The 27,323-nt window shown below is 34.6% G+C and overlaps 1 protein-coding gene across 1 annotated transcript in view; it reads right to left on the minus strand.

Annotated features, from left to right (window-relative positions):
* Nucleotides 1–27,323, minus strand: part of LOC104624663 (ryanodine receptor 2) — a gene marked incomplete at both ends in the record, with an annotated part of 91,782 nt that overhangs the window by 32,232 nt on the left and 32,227 nt on the right. The window contains 12 exons of the mRNA XM_010292096.1: nucleotides 9–52; nucleotides 1,062–1,161; nucleotides 10,164–10,187; nucleotides 11,779–11,832; nucleotides 11,975–12,026; nucleotides 12,635–12,738; nucleotides 16,945–17,041; nucleotides 18,660–18,772; nucleotides 21,447–21,581; nucleotides 25,375–25,434; nucleotides 26,332–26,502; nucleotides 26,738–26,830. Of these exons, the coding sequence (XP_010290398.1) occupies nucleotides 9–52; nucleotides 1,062–1,161; nucleotides 10,164–10,187; nucleotides 11,779–11,832; nucleotides 11,975–12,026; nucleotides 12,635–12,738; nucleotides 16,945–17,041; nucleotides 18,660–18,772; nucleotides 21,447–21,581; nucleotides 25,375–25,434; nucleotides 26,332–26,502; nucleotides 26,738–26,830 (1,047 nt within the window). The remainder of the gene's footprint in view (nucleotides 1–8; nucleotides 53–1,061; nucleotides 1,162–10,163; nucleotides 10,188–11,778; nucleotides 11,833–11,974; nucleotides 12,027–12,634; nucleotides 12,739–16,944; nucleotides 17,042–18,659; nucleotides 18,773–21,446; nucleotides 21,582–25,374; nucleotides 25,435–26,331; nucleotides 26,503–26,737; nucleotides 26,831–27,323) is intronic.

Below are 27,323 nucleotides of genomic sequence, written 5' to 3' on the forward strand. Positions count from 1 at the left end.
AAGATGGCAATCCCTAGCTTTAGCGTAGCTGCAACCATTGGCCCCATCTCACCTTAAAATTATTTTAAAATATTCTTTTAGATCATATAAAAAAATAAGAATGTTCTATTAACTTATCCATACAATGACTTAAATGGTAATTTATGAGGAGAGGCTTTTTTGTTTCTCTTTTAAAAGAGACCTATTTTTCTTTCATGATCTCTAGTGTGACTTAGTATCATCCTGAGTGCCTACAGACATAGTGTAATGTATACACAGCACACAAAATAAGCCAGATATAAGACAGGAAGAACTGAGCTCAACAAATGTAAATCATGTTTCATTCGCTAGAGCATCCAACAGTTGATTTAAGGCTGGGTGCACAATTTTAAGCTAGGTTTCAAGTTTAACACTATGTCTCCTCTGCATGCCAGTCTAGATATCTTTTTCCTGTTTCTTCAGAAAATGACAGTGATCCAAAACACTTAGTTACAGTAAATGAAATTTGTAAACAGAAATTTTTAAAACATCACTACTATAGAAACAAATCACAGAACAGACAATGAGAGCATCAAACCTGAGAGTAAGATAGTGTCTAAAGGGCAAAAGCATCATTTACACTTCTGAAATGTTTTACCAAAGTAATAGCAGTAACACCAATAAACTAGATATTTGGGGAGTGGGGTAATAAAAAAAGGGCCAAAGTCTACACCTACTTCAGAACTGTACACATTCCAGAATTTGGGGTTCTTTTTTTCAGTGCATACTGCTAAAGCTATGAACTTTTTCACACTTCCTCTCAATCATCACTAGAAGAATAATATTAATATTTACATTATTATTGTTATTGTTATTATTATCATCATTATCATTAACAACAACAACAATAGCAATAACAACCTAATGAGAATAAGTCATTATACTTTTCTGGATTAGCTGTCAATAATATTTGAAACTTTGGGTGCCTTTTGAAAGCAAACTTCAGTGCCAAACATCTGCACGTTCTGCCCAATAAGAACTACAATCATTTCAAAGATCATTAGAAAAAAGGTTTAAATGTAATCTACACAACAAAACATTACCTTTACTAGCACTGATTGTCTGCAGAACCATCTCAGCAGCACCCCGGTCATGCAGTCTGGCTTGTTGATACAGAAGTTTTTGTTTTTCCATTTCTTTTTCCTGAATAAAAATTCCAGTCATTTAAGATGAGGGCTTCAGTTACTACCAGCTCTCCAAAGGTGTTTGGTTTTCTCTTAGTATATGGGCTCTATGGCAACATCATGGACCATTTTAATACATACAGTGCTACTGAACAGATATTTAACATGTTCAAGTAATATTCTCCCCTTGGTATTTTTCTTTAATATACTTTTAGCAGTTTATCTGAAAAGAGTAATCTCAATTGTAAATCATTAGGTTAGTTCAAAGCCCATGTTCATTATATATATACTGCATATATCAAACTTGCACTTTTGTGCTGTGTTTTTGTGCAACAGTTCATACTCTTAATAATCTTCTATAGTGTGACCATAACTTCATACTGCTCAGTATGTGGCTCTTGAGTTGCAAGTTGTTGCTGAATACCAGTGTAACAGAAGCCTCTCAGAATTTTTTTCAAAACATATCATTATATTACAATATAGATTGCCCACCCTACCAACAGAATATTTGATAGAATACACTGTGCTTTTATATTTCGCATTCTCTAGCGGCAACAAACAATACTGCATGGCGTTGCTTGAGCAATGGTGAAGTTTATCTTTATAATTTAAACTACTACTGAAAACATAAAGAAGAACATAAAGAGCAAACATAAAGGCACAGTTAATTCCAGATGAGTTTCAACTTTCACCAAGTTAATTGAAGTTTGCTGGAGAATTGAGGATGACTAAGCAGTATAAGTTGCAAAATGGAAGTTGCATAGAGCCCTATGACAGCAAGTCCATCGGATGGCGTGGTAAAAAGCTTACTCAAAAGGAACATGACACAATCAGTTAGTATCATGTCCAAAAACACAACGCCCAAAACATGTATGACCTAAAAGCAGGAACAGCTGCAGCAGAAGTAGCCAGAATGACAGCTTTGCTGCCATAAACTTTCCATCCAAGTTACGGAAAAAAGACATTGGAAGATGGAAGAGGTTTAAAAAATGAAGGCTTGCTAAATAGAGGGTATGAAAAATAAATTAAAAAAGAAGAGGTAAAAAAGAGAAATATGTTCAAATGAATGAAAAGAAACCTTTTAACTCAAAAGCAAACCAACACAGACATTTATGCTGTTACCAGAGAGTTCTCGCCGAGGCTGGCAAATTTGTTTCTTAAATCTTTGATAATATCGTGCTGCGGAAACAAAATTCATCAGGGGTTTTTTTTTCACACTATTAGCTCTGCTGTTGTTAAATTGTATCTTTCTTTTTTCCTTAAATTATGTGACAGATCTACATGGAGGCACAAAAAGGAAAAAAAAAAAATGGCAGCTTTGCTTCATGTTTAGCCATGCTAAGGTTTGAAAGTTTTGCCTTCATGTTTAAACCTCTTCCTGGGAGTTCAACAGAAACAAAACAGAAACATACACACATACGCGCGCGCACACACACACAACACACGCACAAACCACCAGAAAATCATGACATCACAGGTTCAATATAGCTACAATAAAATATTTTAATTTGCTTCAGATGTCACTGTAAATTGATCAGTTTCTTTTTTAAAAAAGAACTATTTCCTACTTCTAGTTACTTTTAGTTTTAGACCCAATAATTTTTCATTTGTCTTCCATTGCAAGATTTATTATTCACTTCTGTTCAAAAGCCTAACATCAGCTCTACTCCTTTCATTATACAATATTTTTTGGTAAGTTAATAAGAATGCTTTTAGTGAGGATGCATCTGCATAATCTACAGACTGAAATGATGGGCATGCACACTTCTTGCCATGGCACTACAGAAGAACGGTAGAAACAGGCATTGCCAAACAGCTTAAAGTGAGAAAAGTGGCATTTCCCATGGAAATCAAGCTGTCCAGGTAACCAGTAACAAAGTAGACCCCAACCCCCCATCCCCCCAAAAAAATCCAGCAACAAAAACCACCACAAAAATTTCTTCTAAAAGCAACAATTCCTTTGATGGTAACTCCCAAAGAGTTAACTCATGGTTCCTTCTTCAGCTTGACAATGCTTTTTCACTGTTGCTTTCTCCATGCAATGTTCGTACATGTGTATATATGTGATGGCAGCGCTAATATGAAGTGGGCCACCCGCTGCATATAAAGTACACTAAATTAGTAGAGCTGCTGGATGATCAAGGTATCCCCGTTTCTCTAAGACGTGCTTACTGCTAACCCTGTTATCTGTGCTACTAGCACAGTTTTTCGCATTTTATTGTGCTTGCCAGTTGATGTCAAGAAAACTACCAAAATAATTAGGCAGTGGTTTGAATTTTGTGTCATTCATGAAACCATCACAACAGTAGTAAAAATATTCCATACTAAATGAAACATTTAAAGTAATTCACCAGAATTTATAAAAAAAAAAACCAAACCACCCAACAAAAACCTCAAAGAAAACCAAGTCTACTTTATCTTGGGCGTTTTCCATTTATATGGGAAAAACCTCACCACTTAGAAATGTACGTACATGTATTCCCACATTATAGGCTTTCTCCAGCAACCGACCAAACCAAGGAAACTTTTTCATCATGCTCTTTGAAAGCAAAGACTTATACATTTTCTACTTCATTCTAATTTTTATTTTTTTTTAAATCGTTACAAGCACCCATATGCCAAAAACACCCATTGGGCAAAACCACAAGTTTTAGCTTGAATTTCTTGGCAATAAACTTGCAAAAACTAAATAGGAGCTTTAACTGACAAGTGCATCACTGTTTATTTTCTTGTAACCCATACAAAGAATGATTCTTGGACTCTCCCTTGGAGCTAAATCATATGGAGAGGTTTGTTTGCTGCTACCACTAAGCTATAGCTGTGGAGAGCAGACATATATGATCCTACTTCTACAGAGCATTGTGTTTTGGTTTTTGTTTTAATATGACACTATGAAATAGTTAATGAGTAAACAGAATAAACAAAAAATTGGAAAGTGAAGAAGTCACTTTCAACTCAACTATTCTAAGATCAATGCTTCTCCTTTGCACTGTCTTAATACTTTATACTTTTCAAGACTGCTGTTTAGTCCAGAGAATAAATCCTGTTAGACAGGTTTTACACCAGCAAAACTTCTGTTAATTTCAGTGTCAGGCATGCATACCTACAAGTTCAAGCAGAGTCTTTATATATATATTTTTTAATATCTATCTATCTTACTTTTGTGTATATATATATGTATATCTTATATATGTATATAACCCTTTAAGCTCAATGTAGGCTGTTTTATGCTCTATAAAGTTGAATTTTTGCTAGATCACTCATTTTAGACTTTATCAGCTCTAAAAAGAGTATACACTAAATGAAAACATAATGTATTATAATTCATGAAGATTAAATATGTATGATTTTAAGAGTGTTAGAGAAGGTTTTTTATCAAATATGCTTTCCATATTACTTAAGTATTTCAATCCCTGCAATTTCATGCTCATATTTCTGCTTCTGCTGAAAAAGATTTTTTCTAGTTGAAAAGTAATTTTTAACTATCTGATATGATATCCATAATTAATATGCCTCACTGAGTTGAAGTATCCTTTCTATATTGAAACCTGTCATTATCCAAATTATCATACAACAAAAGGAAGTCTTTAAAGTGCAGATGGTAAAACAGAAGAATAAGGCAAACAGGAAATTTAGAGACTACTAAATTGCTAGCGCATAAAATAATTAAAATACAATTATAATCTCAAAAGTGAATTTCATAATAAATGAGTGGCCATTCTAAAGCCAATTCTCTGCCACATGCAGTGCTTTCTTGTTCTATGTACTGTTCCAGAGTTTATTTAGGAATACTGACATGTCTCAATGCAGGCATCTCTAAAGCCATCTATCAGTTGATATTACTTCCTTTATACAAGTAAATACTTCTGAAAATGCTTGAAAGTGGTATCTAAGTATCACTAAAAATAATAAATAAGTTCATAAATTAATTACCACTTTCTTAGATATATGCAGTCAGTGGCAGTCTGATAGCCATTTTTGAATTTCCTCAAAACTACAGCTATTTATTTTGAATGTAATAATTCCTTACATGACTTTAGAACACTGGTAGACTTCCTGTAGTAGTATATTAAATATTAAGTAAACATATGCTTTTACCTGCTCTATCTTAACTCAATGATTTAATGAAATTTGAAAATATTCCCTGCATTCACCTTTATCACTGTTGGTTCTAAACAAATCATAACGATAAAAATAATACAAAGCTAGGAAAAACATGTTTTTAAAAAAAGGTTGTTTCAATTTGATTGGCTGTAAACAACACTCAGCTTTCTGGGGTGTTAGCATAAGTATTTTGTGATATGGCAAGATGAGAGGAAAGGAAGTAACACTGATCTAAAAACTATCTGGGAAAATGAGAATTGAACAGGAACAAACCATCTTATTCATGAATTTTTAACAAATTTCAGACAAGATAGCAAAAAGCTATTAAATGCTTCATAATATAACAGTTGAAGAGACACGAGAATTTTAGCGACCATTCATCAAAATTATTTATTGTATTCACACCAATATTCAGAAAGTATAGAGTACACCAGGTGTATTGCTGACTCTGCCCAATAATAAATGCCTGGGAGGAAAAAAATTATCATGTGATATCATTAGATTTTATGACATACCTATGTTCCTCAAGATCAACAGTCAGCACAATAATCCACATGGGCACAAAGTAAGGATAGTTTTAGCAACACTATATTTCATATTTCCTGGCATTTGAATAATCTGTATTAAAAACTTTAATGTTGTATTACAAGTATATTTTGTTCGTACGATATATAGTTATAAAGCAAACAAAAAAATATACTAAACGAAACAAAACAGTACTCTGTGTTAAAATAGCATTAAATCTGAGCTACATTTGTACAGGAATGAAGATACCCTGAAATAAAACCTTCACTATGCAGATTATTTTGTTTTGGTTAAAATGTCTCCATTTCCACTTGCAGCAGTATCTTTACTGATGTCATCATGTTTACACTGTCATTCAATTACATCTTCCTCACTGGTAAGGAAGTTAGTTCTGTTTCCTACATACTGCCTCCATATTCTTTGCCATGCTGATGAGATCACTCAACATATTAATTTCTATTCAAGTAGATAGGAAACTATTGTATTGAGTCTCCAAAAGGAAAAATACAGTACTGGGTGACTTTCAAATCTATGTATTCCCAGTTTCCAATTTTTTCCTCCACTGTTCCATAGCTATAAAACTCTATGTTACTTTCAAACTGTGTCACCTTTTCTTGCTTAAAGTTGGGTGACAAATTTTATGTATTTGATGTACAGCTGACATATATATCTAACTCTCTATAGGAATAATACAAAAAAGGGGGCAACAGATCATTTATACGATTCCACTATGACTGAAGTTGAATTGGTTAGCTGGAGCAGAAAACCTTATGTACAGGGATAATTTGGTAACTTAGGTAATCACTGCATTAAAACGAAACAAAGAACTGGAAGCCACAAATGGTCATGTAATCATTGTAATGAATTTGTTCTTTAAAGCATACCATTCTTCTACCCCAGGGCTGCCAGAGGCCCTGCCTTACATAGATCTCAGCCTGTCCTGTTGTGCCACAGCCACGAAGCATGGAGTGGCAGTTGGTGTTTGAGATGAACCATCAGATGGATGCCTGGGAGTACTCGTGAGAAGTACTGCACTAAAGCTGGTATAAGCAGCAGCAACAACATAGCGGGAAGAGATGCTACTAAACACAGAAGATGGGAAGCAGCCAGAGGACGCAATGAAAGATCTTAATGAACAGACTTAAATCATCATTTATCACTAAGCCCCTGAACTGAATCCCAGAGAAAAGCATGGCTGTATTACTCACTGTGTAGAAAAGAGATTCCCTACAAGACTTTTGCTGCACATTTCCCATAGTCAATGAGAGGTTGTACATATAGCCCAAAACAACGTTGCCAGATAGGCAAGAAACTCAGAACTGCTGACCTTGTATCAAAGAATGTATTAATGACACTGACCCTATGTTATTGCTATTATAGATTGTGGGGAATCAAAACACTGCAAACAAGTAGGAGCAAATGAGAAGTGAAGGGCTGACTGTCTAGTGGTGGACATCGTACGTTCTCTTACTGGATTACAGACACTTTGTATTTCTTGCATATAATAAAAAAAAAAAAAAACAGTGACTGATGGAAATAGGGTGGTGGGGCACACAAGAAGGAAAAAGAACGAAGGTCCTGGCATTAACAAATAGCCCAATATCAACACCATGTGTACATAAGAAATAACAAAAGAACTCTACCCCCCTTATGACAACATGTAAAAACTGATCAAATCTTATTTAACCATAGGTTTGTGTTTTTGTACTAGATGTATAAATAACTTATCCTGTAGTTGCAGATAGTGAAACCACGAATTAGGTTGCATCCATTCCATTATGGGTAGGGAAAACTAACGAGAAACACATTTTTTGCATACTAATTCCTAAGAATTGATAAATTTATCATGGAGTCTGACCTTAATTCGTATCATTCTTTAACAAAAATAGTTACTGTAAATACATGGTATATGGTCACTCCATTTATGCAGGCTTTGTGACGGTGAAAGATAACAGTGACCATCTCCAATGGTCTAGAGCCTTAAGAGCTTGCATTACTTGTATGTACTGAAACTTGCAAGTCTTTCCGTACCTGAGGTCAGTGACAGCGCATACAAAAGTCTATCAACAAAGTTGCTACCAGTAACAGCGATGAAGAAAACTGACATAGGAAGCTCTATCTCCCCCATTTCTTTTCTTCCTGTGAAGAGCCAATTTAAATAAACATATTTTAAAAAGATGAGGTAGGTTTTGATTCCTTTTTCTGAGTCCTCATCCTACATGTATTTAGAGCACATTAATATGTAGCAAACCAGTAGTCAGTGACTCAAATGCAGAAATCAATTTGCATTCAGCTAGTGAAACACTGGTTGGAAACAATTTCCTATCAGATAGGATCAAGGGTCACACTGACACCCACTATACACAGAGTCAATTGAGCTCAATAGGATAGAAAGTTAATTTAGAGACAAAGGGCAAGGAGCAAAGATAATAATAATAATTCAAAGCAAATACTAGCAGGCAAATGCAGACAGGCACACAGTAATGCACAGACAACTTTATTGTGGGTTTATATTGTGACCTCTCTATTGCCCACACAGTGATCCCAATACAGATTATTTGTACAAAAATGAGACTACATGGCATGAGATATGGGCATGAAAATTCCTGATAAAATAGACTTGTCATTTTTATCATATTCTAAGCTTGCCCAAAGGTCTCTGTTGTTCTGTGAAAAGATTCAGGACTTCAAACATCACATATTTTTAAGGTCTAGAGGAGCAGTAGTTTATTGCCATACAGATTGAATAGTCAGTCTTTTCACATGCATACAGAGCATGGAATAAAAAAAGCTATCTTCAACATTGGACTTGGAGATAGATAGATTGTCAGACAGAAACACAAAAATGCACACACTCAGCAGGTATATATGGTCTCACATCTTTACAACTGTTTCTTGTCATGCATGAAGGAAGCAAGGATTATTTATTATCATGTTTTTTTTCCCTTTGAAAACACTTCTCAATCAGCAAGACAGAAAATTTTCTATGGAGCATATAGCATTTAGTGGATGGTAACCAGGTAGGCAGAGTGATAGATATGTTGTATTTGAATAGCTGAATTAGCAGAAGAAACAAAGAAGAAATTATACTATTAGATTGCTTATATACTTTCTTTGGGGTTTTGTAATATGTACTTTGTGGCAATTACAATACCTTTTAAACAATTTTTTGTAAGTCTGTGTGGGTGCATTCATGTTCCAGGATAATGCCTTTATCGTATGAAGGTGGAACAGATCTGTGCAAACTTTTGAAGGAGTCAGAGTGAAGCTGAGCCTGGAATACATTTTCTCTTTCCACAGCTGTATGGGAACACCTTTCTTTTGTGAAATTAATGTTAATAGAAGTGCTAGCAAAGAAAACTCCAAAACTGTCTTACTCTTCTCAATGAAGAAGGTTGTAATTGTTCCCCATATTGTCATATGCAATGAACTTTCAAGCTATTGACTGGAGTCTGACCACCAGCTAAATCTGTGCATTCCCAATATAGCAAGCATGTCACCTCTACTCAGTCTAGCTGCCATTAGCCACAACACAAATAATTACATTTAAACACCTCAGAATCAAAAACTAGCTACCCCACACACCATACCTCCTCTCAGAACGTCAACCTTGCAGTGCTATCAGCAAGCAACCTGAGGCAACAATGGGAACTGAGACTTCTACTTGCATGAAGTAGGCAAGTAGGCTGGTGCTTAAGCCATGGGCCACCTTTTAGAAACAAATGGTGAGACTTTCATGATGAGACACAAAAGACTGTGTAAGAAATTGAGTCAATAAAAAAAATAGCACTGTGAGATTTCAGAGCTACTGCCTGTATGTTTTTAGAGAAAACATGGAACAAGTAGGAGTCACTTCAGATATGGAGTAGTTATGGAGTTTCTATAAGGTACTATTACAATGAGGGCTAAGGACTCGGTCCATTCCAAAGGATCTGAGTCATAGATAAGCTAGAATATAATTGATGGTCTCTCTGTGACAAACACTGGAAACAGAATTCTACTACTGTATAAGAAATGCATGTCTGCTAAGATACAGAAGAAAAGTCCAGCTGCTTTCCCTTAAGAGCCGAATGAATGATTTTAATCATTCAAATGAAGTTGTAACGAGAAAGATGATAACTGATGCACAAAAGGCAAAACAATATTAACAATCCAAATGACACTCTGCTTTCCCCAAAATGGCAACGTAATTTTATATGGAATACTTTGTAGAAATAATTATTGGAGTCTTTAAAAAGAGTCTGTGCACAAGAAGGGTTTGGTAGAGATGTCATGCTGGAACTGAAATGTTAAAAACATTTTCAATACCCTTTAGTTGAATTTATCCAAGATGTCGGGCCCAAAAGTCACAAAATTAGACCCAGACAAATACACACATATTTTTTGTTTTACCTTGCTGCGTTGTGATCCTGTCACCTTAAGGAAGGGCAAGGACAAGAAGCGAAATAGCAATAAGAAAAAGAAGTCCAAAGTTTTTTTTCTGCAGGTGACTGACCAAATACACACACAAAATTCTCTTCTGAACAGATTAATACATTATTTGAATATAAGTTTCATAGATAAAGAAAAAATAATGAGAAACAAATGAATAGGATCTTCTCTCAAAAGATAAAGTTAAATGTTGAACAAGGAACCCATTATAATTTAGGTAAAGAGCACTCTTCACTTCAATGACTTCCTATTTATAAATTTTCACATTTATAAGCACAAGATTTTTGATATCTAACAAGCATTCATGGGCTAACTGACTAAAGATTATTGAAATAAATATCCTTTTTTCAGTCAATGATACGTCATAAATTGCATTTGGGGGGGCAGGAAGCACTGAAATTTTGATTCATACTTAGATTTTTATCAAAAAACAGAAATGTATATATTGGGTATGTTAGTTGTAACTCAACTGGACTAGAACTTCTGAATGACTGAAAAGAATTTGGTACTCATATTCTTTCTGATTTCTATATACAGCCAAATAGGGAATATATACTTAAAATAATTCAGTGCTGTCTCCTGCAGCATCATGTAGAAAACATACAGACCACCTGATGTGTACAAAACAATGGGAGTAAAAGTAAACATGCCCCAAACCACTCCTCAAAAATCAAAACAGCACAGGTAGTTTTATATCATATCAATCAGTATATTTAGAAATATTTTAAAGAAATAATGAAAACATGTATTTTATGTTTCTGTGTTTTAGTAAAGATATTAAGTATTAATTTATTTGAAAGACATAAGGTAACTTTCAATGTCAGAAATATAATATACTAAAACATTAAAAATATTAACAAGCTAATCCCTCAGTGCCCCTCAGAACAAACAAATTTCTTGTAATCTCCATTATATTAATGGAAAAAGAGAGACAGATCCCAGAGCAAACACATGACAAGGACTCATCTCTCACTGTTGTAATCAACTCATGTAAGTATGTTTCCTTATACAGTGATGATCACTAAAAACTCAACATTAAACAAATACAGAATTCCTATTCTCAACATAAGGAAAAGTTTGTCAGTATTGATGAATAAAAGCTCACCTTTTACTAAGAAGCACTTATATATATATGAACATAAAAATACTGTATAAATTACAGGTACTGAATGTAAATGACTACTGGCAAATAGCAGTATTATTTTGGTATTTTAACAATCCAAACTAAGGTAGAACCTGACACTTTACAAGATACAGCTTGTTATTATCAGACTTCCAGAATAAGTTGCTACTCATAATATTCCTCTTCAACAACTAAAATGTTAAAGTCAGTCAGATAAACATGTAAGATCTGTTAAATTATTCTCTCTATAATCTTATATTAGTTGATACTATGTATGTTTTTGTTTTACTGCTATGAATCTGGTGACTCATATCTGCCAATGCAGCTTCTGACATGCAGTTCACTGGCATATAAGCTGCAGTAAGCCATGAACCAAGAAACATAAATGTCAGTTGGAAGCTATGAAATAATGTCCAATATGACAAGAAAAATAAAACAGAAGTATAAACTTACTTCAAAACTCTTTACTTCTTCTTCACCATCATCATCTTCTTCATCATGGCAGCTCTGATACCATGTAGAAAGAAAACATTTACTGGTAAGTCACGGTGGGGAGTAAACCTTAGTTCACTTTATACAGAATTTCTCATGATCTTCTTCATTAATTTTATTAAAACAGAAAAGATGCAAAAGGTAGCAAAAAAATTACCTTTGCCATAATGTCAGCATAAGCCATATACAGGAAATCTTCTTCCAATTTACTGGTTAATAGAGATAGAAAAGGGAAAATGGGGAAGGTTAGAGCCATTATAGTAGAACTGGATCTCCAAAACATTTTTAAGCACCTTAAAAATATTTTTAAAGAATTTCTGTGCTCATAATTAATTACAAAAGTCTTCTTGGAAAATGAGGACTTGATTTACTAACACAAACTGAAAAGCAAAGCCACCTACAAACACAGTGCTCAGAAATTCATAAACACCTTTCAATGAAGAGAACATAGTTAATTTTTCAATTATACCTAGAATATACTCACATTTCACTTTCAGAACATAACTGTCAATAGGGAACACAGACAGAAGACAGAGGTGTACTAAGTCCTAAACATAGCATCCTTAATTGTGAAAAAGTGTATAGGGGCATCTATTTGTCTCTAGAAAACTCCTTACATCTCATCAGTCATATTAAAATCTCTTTACATACCACAGGCTAGAGAGGTTTCGGTGTAACTCAAGCTCCTCATATGTACATACGCACATGTTTTGGCCTAGCCTGTGCAATCTAACTTGAACAGTGACATGTATAACTTCAAATACAGGAGTAATCTGAAAATCTGCATACACTCTCCAGTCTCTCACACCATCCCTACCATTTTTCAGTTAAGGCTGTTCGACTGAATAGCAGAATAAGCTGATGTAAAGGATCAACTCTTTTAAGGCTTTCATCTTCTTCCGGTGGTTCCTCCCCAGGTTTCTTTAGGGAAAAAAAGATTTTAAAAGTATATTCAATTATTTATAGTGAAAAATTATTTAATCTGTGCAATTTATTAAACATTAAATATTCACATATATAATTTTGACTTGGACAACCAGGAGGAAACAAGTTCCAAGCAAGGTACGTGTGAAAAGCCTGAACCCTGATCATGTTTGTGACCATGAAGACTTACAAAGATGATGCCATTTGCAAAGCTTTGGATTTCCTCTCCTCATAAAAATTAACCCTCTTCCCTAGATTCTGAAAATAACTTCAATCTCTTACTGCTGTTATCCAGAATGAGTGGTAACCAGATGCCATCATTTGCTCTTATATTGTCTGTGCCTGTCTATGTTAACAAGCTTCATCAGCTAAAAATTAGAATCCTCTGTTCCAAGTCTTATGCCAGGTATAATGTTTGCTGAGGAACCCTAAGAGGCTTTGAGGGAGAAGAAATCCAAACTTGAAGCTCCAATACTTTTAGACAGAAGGAGCCTTATCTACCAACAACGTAATGCTGGCAGGATATAGAATTTTAGAAGAAAATAAATCAATAATATATAAAAAATAACATTTATCATTCAATTATATATATATACAAATAGTTTTTTTCATGTGGTTATTTTGGTTTCAGGTTTGGACAGCTCTAGTTAGTTCACTCTAAAAGAAAAGTATAGTCCTAAATACTATAAAGGCAGCCACCGAAGTAGTGTTTTGAAAAGAATCTATACAAAATCTGTCCTCTGACTTCTTGTGTTTTGCCAAAAGAGATTTCAGAAATTAAGTTTTGCACATCAAGTTCTTCATAAAATTGCTTCGTCCAGACATATTTTTCTACAAAGCATCTGGTAGCTCAAAGAAAATTGGTTGCATAAATTATGCCCACTCTTCCTCCTTGTTTTCACCTAGCAGTATACACTAAAATATAAATAAAAAGAATTCCACGCATTGGTAAGACTGCACAAGTAAGAAATTATTATAATATCAGATGTTATCTATTAGCAGTAAGGAAGGGTTGGCCACATGATACATACAAGGAACATGGGTTTTTGCCCATTAAGAAAAAAATTGCGTGTGCTAGTGTCAAATACATTCCTGTGGGAATGCTTATAGATCTCTCTGTACTACACTTCATACATGCCTGTGAAGTCCACCATGTCCACTTAGCTGTACTAAACATGACTGGTTGCAGCTGAGGATTCACTTTAGTTGACATATATGCACAATAACTGTTACACATGCTAGTTATGATGGCCATGCAAGGTTCATTTCACATTTTGCAATACGTGACAATATTTTCAGTATCAATAACAAGATCTGAACAATGAAAATTATAACTCTAGTTATATCTCAGCATTATGGAGGTGTTCCCCTGCTCTTTATTTCAATCTCATTTAGGATGCTAACCTTTCTCTTTAATTAAATGACAGCATTCTATAGTTGGTCATCTTATAATCCAGAATACCTCTCTAATGTTATCAAAACTAATGAAGCAAAAGGGCAGAAGCTGTGTTAAAGCTTAATAGGAGTTATTAGTGACCATAGATTTAATTCAAATTAAATGGAGGATGAAATTCATCAATGACTAAATAGAACTCAGTATTAAAGCAAAGCATAAATACTAGAACCAAATAATTTTCTGACATTTCTGTGAAATAAGCAGTCTTAATTTTCAATGTTTTGAGACATTTGCCCTGTGTATTTGCCAGTATTTAACTGAATGTAACATAAGAAGATAAAAAAAATAAGTTGGGTAAGTTTTAGTTGCCATTTCTAAATGTTGAAAATTTAAAAAAGATAATTTTTATATAATCTAATTATTAAACAGTCATTAAACATATTGTTCTTATAAAGTATTATGTCCAGTAATGCCTACCAACCAATCAATAATTGTACCACATAAGCTTAAGTGTTCATATAACCTGTTTAATTAAAGCAGAAGCATTTTAACTATTAATAGAGTATTGAGTATCTTATAATACCAAACATTAGAAAGCTAGTTCCCTTAGAGTTTTGATCTGTTAAATCAGGATTAAGAATCTGCAGAATTAAGCTCCTCAAATAGAGGACTTGTGTATGCTTTCTTCTTTTAATATACAGAGGCGGAAGAAGTAGTGCCACTTTTGTATAAGGGACTAAAGGGCAGAAGATTCAGGGGACAAAACTGCAAGTTTAGCCCAGTCCTCTGCTTTAGGGGATGCAAGCACTCATCTTCTGCATCAGGAAGGAGGTAGGTTTTTACTGCATTTCTCCCTTTAAATTATTTTCACTTAGCAGAAAAGAGAGATCAAGATTCTCAGTATTGAAAAAGAACACACTATGGCATAGAACACTGTAGTCTACTGACTACAAAGACTTCAAGGACAGGGAGTTTTGGCTATAGTTTCTGGGCCCTGGATTGTTCCAGTTTTCAACCTAATATGTGAACAGTTCTGAAACTTCAGACAATCCTTCAAGCATACATTAGAGAATCCAAGGCTCTTCCTTTCTCCCCTTCCAGACCAACTCTGCCACCACAGCCTAGGCTCTAATTCCGTCTTGACAGTCCAACAACTCTTAAATTCCTTGCTACATCAGGGTACATTTTCTCGAAGATGGACAGAGATCTTTCACCAGCGTCACAACAGCATCTTTCATGAACTCCACCCAACAGTCTGGGTCAGCTCCACAGAGCTGAACAGTAGAACCTCAAACTCTCACCTCACCAGGAGAGTGCTCTAAAGTAGCAAGAATTTGATATAAATTTATTTAAAAGTTTGCTCTTTTGAATGAAAGGTGCTGCAATACATCTCCCTTTAAGAGAGTGCTGGAAACAGTTATCTGTATGCTTGACAAGGGAATGCCTGTAGTCCTTTACTAAAGGATAATATAGGAGCCAATCCAGTCTGTTTCTGTCTTCTCTAAGACAGTTTTTCACATAAGCTACCTGCCAGAAAGGAGTTCTTCATAAACTTTGCAAAGGTATGGTTTCATAGAGGTGGTAAGGAGACAACCCTTTATTTCGGAGTGTAAGCAAATGATCGTGCTGGGTTATTTTTTCACACATACGTACCTGCGTATGTATACACATACACGCAAAGAGCTACGTTGTTCCACATTCCATATCTACACACACATGCACTCAACTGCTAAAAAAATAATTATTTTGGCAATGAACCTGCATTATTTAAAACATTTGCAGTGTGTTGGGACACATGAAGATATCCGTTTCAAAGGTTGTATACAAAGTAAGTATTTGCAGAAGTCTCTTGCTTTTTCACAATGCTTGCGGATACAAAAAGAATGCCACAAGAAATGAGTTCTGCTTGTGTGCAGGCAAAAAAGAACTTCCATAGTCTGCTTGTTTTGAGTTCATTGCTCCTTTCACTATTTTCATCTTTATTGTCAAAATTGTTCACAGCTTGGGTAGGTGCTTTTAAAGCAAATTGTTTTTTTCTAATAGCAATTTTCCAGTTACCTTCCCCTTTCTGTTGCAGAAAGCAGGGTCTCCTCACAATAAGATGACTGATCTCAGACTGTGTTCTACTGGCCCTCCCAGGGACTGAATCATTTCCTAGTACTAGTCCTTGCCCAGTCCTCGAAAGGACTACCTTTCTGAGAGACAGTTGTAATGGATGAGGACACAAGAGTTTACTGAAAATCACTCTGGGGATTTACCAGGCTGAAGACATGGCTCTAACTTTACTGCTGGGAAAAATCCTCACCTCCCTGACAAGCTATACAAGAGGATTCTTCTGCGAGACAGCCCCAGTGAACACCCTTTTCATGTCTGATTCCAAGGGACTGATTAATCTAAGACTAGAATTCCTCTAGTTTCATATTCTAACCTTTTGACTTAAATGGCTTTAACGTAGGTTATGAAGTCTTCAAATACATAAAGGTTAACTGCAAAGAAAGAACGTTCCCCTTCTCCACAGGGCAGAAGATAAGAGAGAGGGGAATGACAGCAACTGGCACATGATTTAGACAATAGTTTAAAAAGTTTTATAAAAGGTTACTGAAGCCCTGAAGCAGACTGCCTGAGGGGATTCTGGAATCTCCATCACTTGTGATTTTTAACACCTGTCGGAGTGACGGTTATAGCTCACCCCTTTGGGTAGAAATAGCTTAGATGATATCCTATATACCTCGCAGACATAATAATTATTATACAAGATGAATGTTAATCTATAATACATTCCCACAACCCTTTGTCCCCACACATACTGCTAAGTCTTCTATGAGTTTGTCTTCAAAATAGTGTTCTTCTGTTTCAATCCAAGATTTATCATAGCCTTGAAGAAAGAGATTGACGGCTCGGTGCCTAAAAAGGGACATTTAAAACAAAACCTGTAAACTTTTAAAGAAAAGATTTGGTCAACATGAATTGCATTTAACTTGAAGAACTGTCCAGTCATTACAACTACCATTTAAAAGGAAAGCAAATTTCTATGGTAAAACCTGCCATGTTTTAAAACCTATTTTAAAAATTAAGTTTACATTAAAACATTCTATTAAAAACTCTTGTCCCATTAACTTGTAAAAATTATATTAAAATGCAATAATAATGATTTTAGGAGCAGATAGTAAATAGAACTTTAAATAAATTTAAACACTGGTAAGAAATAACATCAACTACTTGTCACATTAGTGAGTTTTATTTTGAATATAAAATATTTTCATATTGTTTTAATTTAAATATTAAGATAACAGCAATAGATAACTTTGGATTGTGTTCAAATAATGGCTTTTTTTTTTGATGTTCAGGACTAGACTTGCATATCTAAAATAATAAACCATTTTTTCCAAACTCCATGAAATTAAATGGATGATGAGCCTAGGGGAAAGAGGGTAAGCCAATGATGTTGTTTACTGTTTTTTGTTTTTTTTTCTTAAGGATTCAATCAAAAGGGACTGTGCGACAACCAATTCTCCATGAAGAATTTTATCAATCATCTTAATTTATTTTAAACAACTACCAGTCTCATATACTGAAAAGGAAGAAGTATAATTAAAACATACAGGAATGCTAGTTATGTGTAGGGGACCTACTTGTTATAGTAAGAACAGCTGCAGATGGAAATATCTTTGTTCTATTTTCAACTGTCATAGCAATCTCATTTCAGGCTAGTATGAGTCTCACGCCCTTGTGCTTCCTGGGACATACTTTTAAGATTCATCCTACTAGCTATGGTAATAGTAATAATATGCATACTTTTGGGAACAACTGAGAACATTATTATGTTGAAAAGATGAGATGTAAGTGTTCTGGACATTATTTTTAGCAATTGCATGAAGAAACAGATGTCTAATTTTTCAGAATGATCATTTCTTCCAGAATCTCAGGATTCTGAAATTTGCTTGACTATAGATCCCGTTCTCTATTAAACAAGAAAGAAGAGGAAAAGGAGCCACAAGAAAAGGTGTGAAATGCCTAGAGTATGTGCATATATTTCTTGTCTAATAGAATGCTCTTTCCAAAATTGCACAATAGACAGACAAGTTTTCCAGCTAAATAGTATCCATCTATCCTGCATATAGAGCATCTAAACATAAAGGTAACTCCGTATTTCCAGAGCTATACCATGGCTTGGGAGGACATTTATCTCCCAAGATGATATTACAGTGACACCAATATGTCCATTTCTGCATTTATCTCCTATGAAAGGTATCTACGTTTCAGAAAAGAAAACATACCAGGATGAACAGATGGAGTAACAGCATGAGGAGAGAACCAGAAATTCAAAATTATACTTTCTGTTATTCTTTTCAGGAGATATAAGAAAGCAATTAGATCTATTAAAAGAAAGTAATATACAAAGTACATTACCACACAGTTTATCAATTACTGGTTTATGTATTTTTCTTCCTTTTGATCTCGCCAAATAGCACTGTATGGACATAAATGCATTTGTGAAAGATAGAACAAATATAGCTCTTACCTTGGCAGATTATACAATGGTGCCATTCTAAAGCAGGCAACGACTGCTCTTTTCCTCTGTTTAGATAGCAGCTTATGCCACACGGCTTTTTTGGATCGCTGAGGATGCTCAACCTGTTACATAAAATACACAGGGAAAAATAAACAATGTGGCAATGTCCCTACTGTCTGGGAATAGTACTAATAATAAAAATGTGAGGTAACAGATAAATCAAGTGGAAAGATAACAGAAGAATAATAGACGTGAAAATATGCTTTCCTTGTATGATATAGATATCCTCCTCCTTTACTTCATCCTACTTCTTATATCTTTTAGATAGATTATAATCGTTGAGGCCATCTCTCAGGAAACCTTAACTTTTAATTCAAAGAATCTTCACTCTATCTTTTATATGTATGTAACTCTTTACATATGTACAAATAAATTGCACACTTTCACATTGCCTCAGACAATACTTTTAAAGGAATTGTCTTAAATGCAGTTAGTCTTTTATTTGTGGTATTTACCATGACCAGCTACTATGGAAAGGAATTAATTTGAAAAATGAGAGACAGGCGTGGAGACTAAGTCAGGACTAAATCCCTTCCATGAATCTGCATAGCTAGAATAAACATAAGATATTCAAAAACACTTCAGCTACATTTCATAATACTACAGCTCTGTCTTCAGATATATTCTCTTCTGGCATCCTGGCTCTACAGTAGCATGAGATGAAATTGGGTGTGCTCCATCCTCATCTTTTGCTCTTTCAGTTTCTTTTGTTCCACCCTCCATCCTTGTTTCCACCACAAGAAAATTACTCCTGTGGTCCAGAAGAGTAACTGCATATAACAGTATATAGCCTGACTGGATAACTGGGAACTAAGATGGCTGGCTGTGCTACAGATCACTCCTTTCCCACAGCCTATTCACAGTCTTTGTGATTTACTTCACAATTGCTCTATAAAGGTTATATCATTTGATTTAACCTACACAACTCCTGTAGAGTTAAGGGGGGGGATGTCTTTTGGGGGGGGGCTGGTTGTTTGTTTGTGGGGGGTTTGTTTCTTTCTTTTATGGATAACTGTGCTAGTGGAATAATAGCTCCTCTATCTCCCAACATCATCAAAAGAGTCAATGGAAGTTAGCGTCTCTACCCTGAAAGAATTGGTGATTCTCCCTTGTAATAAAATTAAGCATTTTATTTAAAATATGTAGTGATGATGATGTTTATGTAGACTCTATATTCAATCCAAACATAGTTATGCAAGAGGACTTTTCTAGCTTAGTGAAATACGAAAAATTATTCATAGTTAAACAATAAACATTTAATTAAACAGACTAATACTGACAAACATTCAATGAAATAGATAATTACACTTGTAAGATTAAACGGTAACATTCGTAAAACAAGTTTCTTCCAAAAGAACAAATATTTTTCATTTGTATTTTATAAGAGAAAGTATAGAAAAGTGTTCACTGCAAACATATTGACAGTCACAAAGTCTGTGCTAATAATTTAGAAGACAGACAAACCCGAATGTGAAAGTTAGGTAATTAGTAAAATCTTCACAAACAACTACAAAATGCTCTATACTTTCCCAAAAGAAATAGCCTCGGCCTACGCAAGCAGATCTCTGAAAATAATAAAAAAAATTAGTTAGCTGTGCATGGAAAGAAAATACAAAGAATGAACTGATCTTTGCCAGTGCAACAAGGAAAGCATTCAGAGCATGTATATATGGAGAACAGAGTGTATATGGAGAGAAAAGGATTACTCAAGACTATCATAAGAGACCTGGTGCTTGCATATTCATTATTTTTAAAGACATTGAATGACCCATTTCAGTCACAAAAGCACCTGAGCACTTGCTACAGAACATAAGTAAAGCTGTGGGGCCAAATCTTTACACAAATAGGTGCAGAGCAACCCAGAATAAAATCAGCCAGCGTTTACTTCACTACAAGTCATTGTTTAAGTCTGATCAGAAGAACTGATCTGAAATGTCGATCTGGTATTACATTGGGAATCCATCCTGTTCTTAGTACTGCTGGATTCTACATGCTATGAGATTGATCCTATGACAGAACAGGGAAAACACAAGGATCATACCTTGGGTTTCAACTCCCTTGAACAATTTCTCCAAACTACACAAGCTTAACCAATTTATATACATCATGGTATATCTAAAATGCCAGGAATCAAGAGATGCATATACTGTTTGAACTCAAATACAAGAGTCTAATGCTGAATTGTGCAACTCTGTACATGCTAATCAATTTCCTTTCAGCTCGGTTAATTTTGATAAACCCAGGGTAAAAGACAAGACCTTTTGCCCCCACATTTGTAGCTTTCCCCCACTCTTCCTTCTTCTTCACAGCCACACTATATCCTCTCAAATCAACACCCATTCTCCTGTCTCTCTCTCCCTCTACTAGGCTAACCATGATTGCCATGGATTTACTTCCACATTCTATCACTTTTTGCTCGCTCCACACGTATTTCAACAACAGGTAAAATTTCACAATTCACTGATTACTTCCTGCTAGCTGAAATGCACCAGAGGAAGCTAAAATATAGTCATCACTTTCTCAGTCCTTCTCTGAATGATTGTTGGAGCTGCTGCACACTGTGAGATCAATATGACCATGATACTGTATTACAAAACCCAAGGCAAAAAACACGTAAATAGCCATCAAAAGAAAGGAAAAAGAATATAATATGAAATACAGCAGGTGAAAGTACAAATGAAAGGCTGAATACTTTTGTTTAGAGTAAGAAGCAATGGAATTGGGAAAATGTCTAACCTGCTCTAGATGAAACAGCACATTAGCTATATCAAGGACCCTTTCCACAGTCTTCTCTGGATCTGAGGAATCTTCAGTCCTGTTTGGTAAATCTTTGTAAAGTGCCATCTGCCACCTAATGGCGGGATCCTCAAGCTGCAGGAGAAAGATTTCACAGGTCACCAAGGCAAAATGTTCCAAACATAGGGTCAAACAGTTTAATTAGTACAGAAACTGCTTCAAAGGACAACAGAAGCACTTTATATGGCTAACCCACACCTTTACATGGCTAACCTATACAGCGTCCAGTACATTGACTGGGAGAACAAAACTAAAGACTGATTTGTGCAATGTTTCTTGAGAGCTTCCAGAAGATTAAAAGTCTAATAATCATACAAAAAGCAAATGATCATAGGCCAACACAAGCACTGGCACCGGCAATGAATATATTATTTGAGGAAAAGTAATGAATATGAGGTAGACAGACATAACTTTGTACAGTAACTTTCCAGCATTAAACCAAACAATAATATTGTTGCTCTACTAGCTGGGATTATTTAGTTTTCAGTCATGGAAGTTAGTCATATTAGTCTTATTTATGTCAATTTTTTTTCATTTTAGTTTTTTTTCAATTGTTACAAAATCCTAAGTTTACTGATTATCAGCTAAAAAATGAAAAGTTAATTTATGAAAAATGAATTCAAGATGCATTTCCTTATTAACTTACAAATCATAAAGAACTGTATGAAGCAAAATGTTTTTTCTCATTTTTCTCTTTACATTTGATTTTTCCCATTTCACTGATCTGTGATTCTCTGTTTTGCCATTAGCAATCTCTTTTTTGGTTCATTTTTTCCTCCCAGCACTACTGTTAATCAACACTGATGCAACACACTTTGCAACCATTTTTTGTGCCAATGACACTGAAGACAAATGCAGTGCATAATGCATCTTACTGAGAGCTGTGGCCAGTGATCATTCCTGGTCATGCAGTTTAGGCTTAAGTCACACCGGCCTGGATTCCTAGAGCATTTAGGAGCCTAGACCCTACAGATTTGAATAGGGCTTAAACCTTATTTTTCTAAAATTTGTTTGTGGATCCAGATTTCAATTTGTGCCTAAGATGAGACAATAATGCTAGTTCACCTCCACAAAACATCTAATGATACACAGTTTACTGAAGTTCCAGGAATGATTATACACTTACACAGTCGCTCAATAATAGCTTATTACAACCTGGAAAGCCACAATTGATAAGCATTTCTTCCACCTTTCGGCTTTTCCATTTCTTAACAACTGTCACATCCACCGTCTTTGTGTGAGCATTTGACTGGATCATCATGAATGGATAGTCCACAAAAGACTTTTTAATCACAGGTGGAGATGTCTTTTGATCTGAGGACTTCTCACATTCTATCAAAGTACAGCTTTTTTGTATAGGTGGTTTTCTAAGGGTATGAGTAGTTGACATTTCAAGGTGTGAATTAGCATAGCTGGAAGAAGATTTTGGTGACTTGAGCTTCATCCATGTCAAAATGAATGCAAGTTTCGTCATCAATTTCTTGAAATAAAAGGCTCGGTACTGAGTAACAGCATGCAGGCATGCAAGGAAAGGAAAGACAGAAACAGGGTGAAGACAAATGTAGACAAAGATAGACAAATGCATGAAATAGATGCCACAACATTAATAGCTAAAGATTCAGAAGGATGATTCTCAAACAGTGCGGTTTTCCAAAAAGAAATCAAGATAAATTCCATTTTAGTTCTAACATAAATGACAGAACGTGGTGTCTTACTGTAAGACACAAAACTGGTTAGCAGAAAACACCATTTGACGAAACCATATTGCTATAGTTGGAAGAAAACCAGTCTTTCCAAAAAGTGGTATTTTTCCTCTGTTTTGAAAGCCACCTTACACAAACACCATTTTAACTATGTTACATATTAATTCATAACATTAAATAATAATTTAAATTTATAAGACCATTTGGCCTACATTCCTTTTATGACTGACTCAGACAAGAAAGAGTAGTGTATGCATATAGCACAATGGCATCATTTTTCTTAAGAAACATCATATTCAACTGTATCTGATGTGTACTTGTCTCAGTCATGATAGTGACTAAATACTAATAACAGCAGAGTATTACGGAATAAATTATATTGTACTTTGTAAATAACTATTGAATTTAACTTTATACGTTATACTTTTAAATAATTAAGTTATACTGAGGTTTAAGGTGAACTCTAGACTGTCTCAGTGCTAAATGATTCATTGAAAGATATATTTCAAGCCACTGAGAACAAACTACTTAGCAATAGATAACAAATCGTAATACAGATAATAAATACAATAATAAATTGAAGTTTTGAAGTCATAGAAATGCTGTATTTTGTCCATAGTTGAGTGACTACTTTTCACATACAGGTCAAAACCAGAACTTTTCAAAGCTAGTAAATTAATATGTAGCTAGCTATAAAATAAAGCTAACTACAATAGTTATTTAGCTTTGTTAGCTATGTATTACGTGGTTCCCTTTCAGAATATCATCTTCCACTGGGAATACATTTTACAATTAAGAAAATCCAAAGACACCACTGAAAAGTTCACAACTGGAAAATCTGCCAACGTTTGTTTTGGATTAGGCAAGATTACTTCATTCTTAATTATCAAGGCACCATGAAATTTCATCAATTCAGAAATTTAAAGGTACTTTTATTCTCATGTGTTATAAACAGATGAGGTGATATGTTGCTGAACAATAGCAAACTTTTAATTGAAGCAAAGGAAGTTTCTGAAGAGAAAGGACAGATCAAGGTATTAAGAAGTATCATTACTCCAAGGCAACAAAGCAGTAACGGACAAAAATGTCTTAACAGCAGTATGCAGAATGTAACCCTAAAGAAACAAACTAGAAACTGAAGTATTTAAAACGGGAGGACAAGTGCTAAAAAGCAGCATGAAATGCCAGACAAGACTTAAAACGGCATGGCTCACAAAAAGACAATATACACATACGGAAAATATCATAATAGAAATACCTATCTTCATTATTAAGAAAACGTTACTGAAGTTCACACACAAAATCACAAGACATTTAAGATGTGTACATTCATGGCATGCACACTGCTTAAGTACGGCGGCTCATTAAGATCTTCATAAATGCTCTTTTCTTTCTAGTACTTTGCCTGTGTGGTTTCTTCTACTTCGTAGTATATAACAATGCTCTATAAGTATTTCAAGCTTATTTTAGCATTTAATCTAATCCTTTGTTTTCAGTGATAAACTTTTCTATTTGCAATCCCTATAATTTAAAGCTATTGGACTGTTATTTGTAATATTTTATGAAAAATGCTAAGTGTTAGCTTTGCAAAATCATTTATCTTTATGATTTTGTGAGCAGCGATATACAGAAAACATAAGATGGGAGAATATTAATCTTCAAATACTATTCAGGAAGAACCCTCCCATAACCAAGTCATCTATTTAACGAGCACAAGAAATGCTAGGTAGTTTTTTCCTTGAGGTGAATAAAACCTGGGGCAGGGGGAGGAGGTAAAGGACGATTGTAAATAAAGTACCATTCATAGGTCCGATTCCATAGGTCCTTCTCTCCTTCAATAGAGAAGAAACTTACACAATTTTATTACACTTCCATATTATGGCAGCTTCTTTGCCATTTTTTGAAGCATTAATAAAACAGTTCAACTACACTGGGCCAGTTCAGGACTTTTTCCCCTAGGGCTATTCATCTGGCACTAATTGGAATTTGATAACAATAAACACAGTAAAAACTAACAATTAAAAATTGACATGAAAAGTTACTTGACAGAAGATAAAAATGGACTGCAAGTTATCCTAACGAACCAAGGCAGGTTGTCATTACATGGCACCAACAAATGAATTCAAAGGAAGAAAACTCATGTTTAAAAACTGCATATAGATTACCTTGCCCTGGAGATGAAGATTACTGCGGATAATATCTCGTACTTCATCATCAGTATCTTTCTGTAAACAAATTACAAATCATATACATTAGGAATAGAAGGCAATAAAGAAAAAATATTGTTCATATAGATGTCAAACTTAGGTTTAGTTCAGATGATGAATAAAACTAACAACATGGAAGATTGAGGAAAATCTCAGTGAAAATACATCTTCTTGTACCAGGCCAGTTAGCCATATCCAAGCTCACAGGAACAAGTTCTGGATGGCATCATTCATATTTTGCCACAGCAACACATTAAATGCAATTCCAAATTTAAATTATTAGTATATACATATATACATACTTTAACCAAACAAAACCAGTATCATGAACACAGAATTTTTTTCTTATCCTGCCAATGTAACAGAACACAGCCTTCTCTGATTCAACTTCTGTTTCTTTTGGAGATCTTTTATCTGTTATTTAGTTCAGCTGTCCAAAGGTCATATAACCAGCTAGGGTGTATAAAGTATCATAGCTTGAGAAAGGAGTATGTTCCAAATTACAATCACATCCTTGCACTGTAAGTTTACTCCTAGAAGAATCAATTCTAAAACAGTTTATACCTACAGAAATTCTTGCATTCACATGAAAGTGATCAAAAGGATCTAGTTAGAACATTGGGCATAGAAGTTAGGAAACATCCAGTTCTTACTTGCATTTCCAAATTCAAGCTTCATAAAATATAACTGATCATTTAGAAAATAACTATGTCCAAACTGAAATGTTTTATGCCCTGAAAATGAGAATAATATGCAGATTACTATCTACCATAGTCACCCATTGTGCCTTTATATAACAGAATTAGAGCCGTGATTATCTGTGTCATGCTGTAAGAATGAGCATGGGGGAAAACTTTCAAATACTTTCATTAGTAAAATATTTATAGCTTCTAGAAATGCATAAAGAGCACCTACCATGCTGAATCGATTTTTAGCCAGTGCAATGAGCTCTTGGTCTCCAGGAGCACAAATATTTAGGCCAATGGGAAGTAATCTCTTCAGTGCTGCCACAATGAGAGAGGTCTGCATAGAGTACCGGTCACCTTTTCTCTTCATCTTTTTCCTCTCCTGGTCAGAAACTGCTGCCTGCAGCATAAAGCAAAGAGGAAAATAATCCAATATTAAATAGAAGAATTGCACTAGTAACTTTGTACTTGTCTCTGGTTTGACAATTTCCTTACTATCTATACAGCTGCATGCCTATCCAATGGAACTGCCATTTCATCATTGCCAGTATTTTGCATTAGTACCTTAAAAGTCCACTGTGTCTCCCGTCTCCTTCTCCTCTGCAAAAAGGAAAATATAAAAATCTTTACACTACCTTGGACATCTTCGACTTGGTGTCACTGATAAGGAAAGACATGTTGTTGATTTCATTTTGTACCACAAAGTTCTGCTCTTCCCTTTTGAAATTCTGGAAATACATAAATGATCTCAGTCAAAAGCACTCATGATACATGAGAAATCTATCTAAACAAACCTTAAATAAAAATATAAATTAACCAAAAATTTGTAAAATCCACCAGATAAGACAAGGATAGAAAAAATTAATGTATGATCAATAATGGCCTTGAAATCCAGCTTTATTTACATCACATAGCTCAGGGGGTTGTGTGTCTTGGGATTTTTTCTGTGTTAGAGAGAAAAAAAAAAGTTTCTCTGGCTAAGAATCAACTATGATAAATATCTCACTCCTCCTCTAATTCAATATAAAAATATTGTCTGCATTTTCATTTACTAGTAAATCACCCATTCCACTTTTTTCCCATTATAAATCCCACTATATTTAGATACGTAAGAAACTTTAAATAAGAGACTGAATTTGTGAATACACAAGTAATTTGATGATCCAGTATCCATCTACTGTGCAACCAGCTTCTGTGTACAGCACATTTATAATAAATTTT

The sequence above is a fragment of the Phaethon lepturus genome, unplaced genomic scaffold (assembly GCF_000687285.1).
Source record: "Phaethon lepturus isolate BGI_N335 unplaced genomic scaffold, ASM68728v1 scaffold1678, whole genome shotgun sequence".
NCBI lineage: Eukaryota > Metazoa > Chordata > Aves > Phaethontiformes > Phaethontidae > Phaethon > Phaethon lepturus.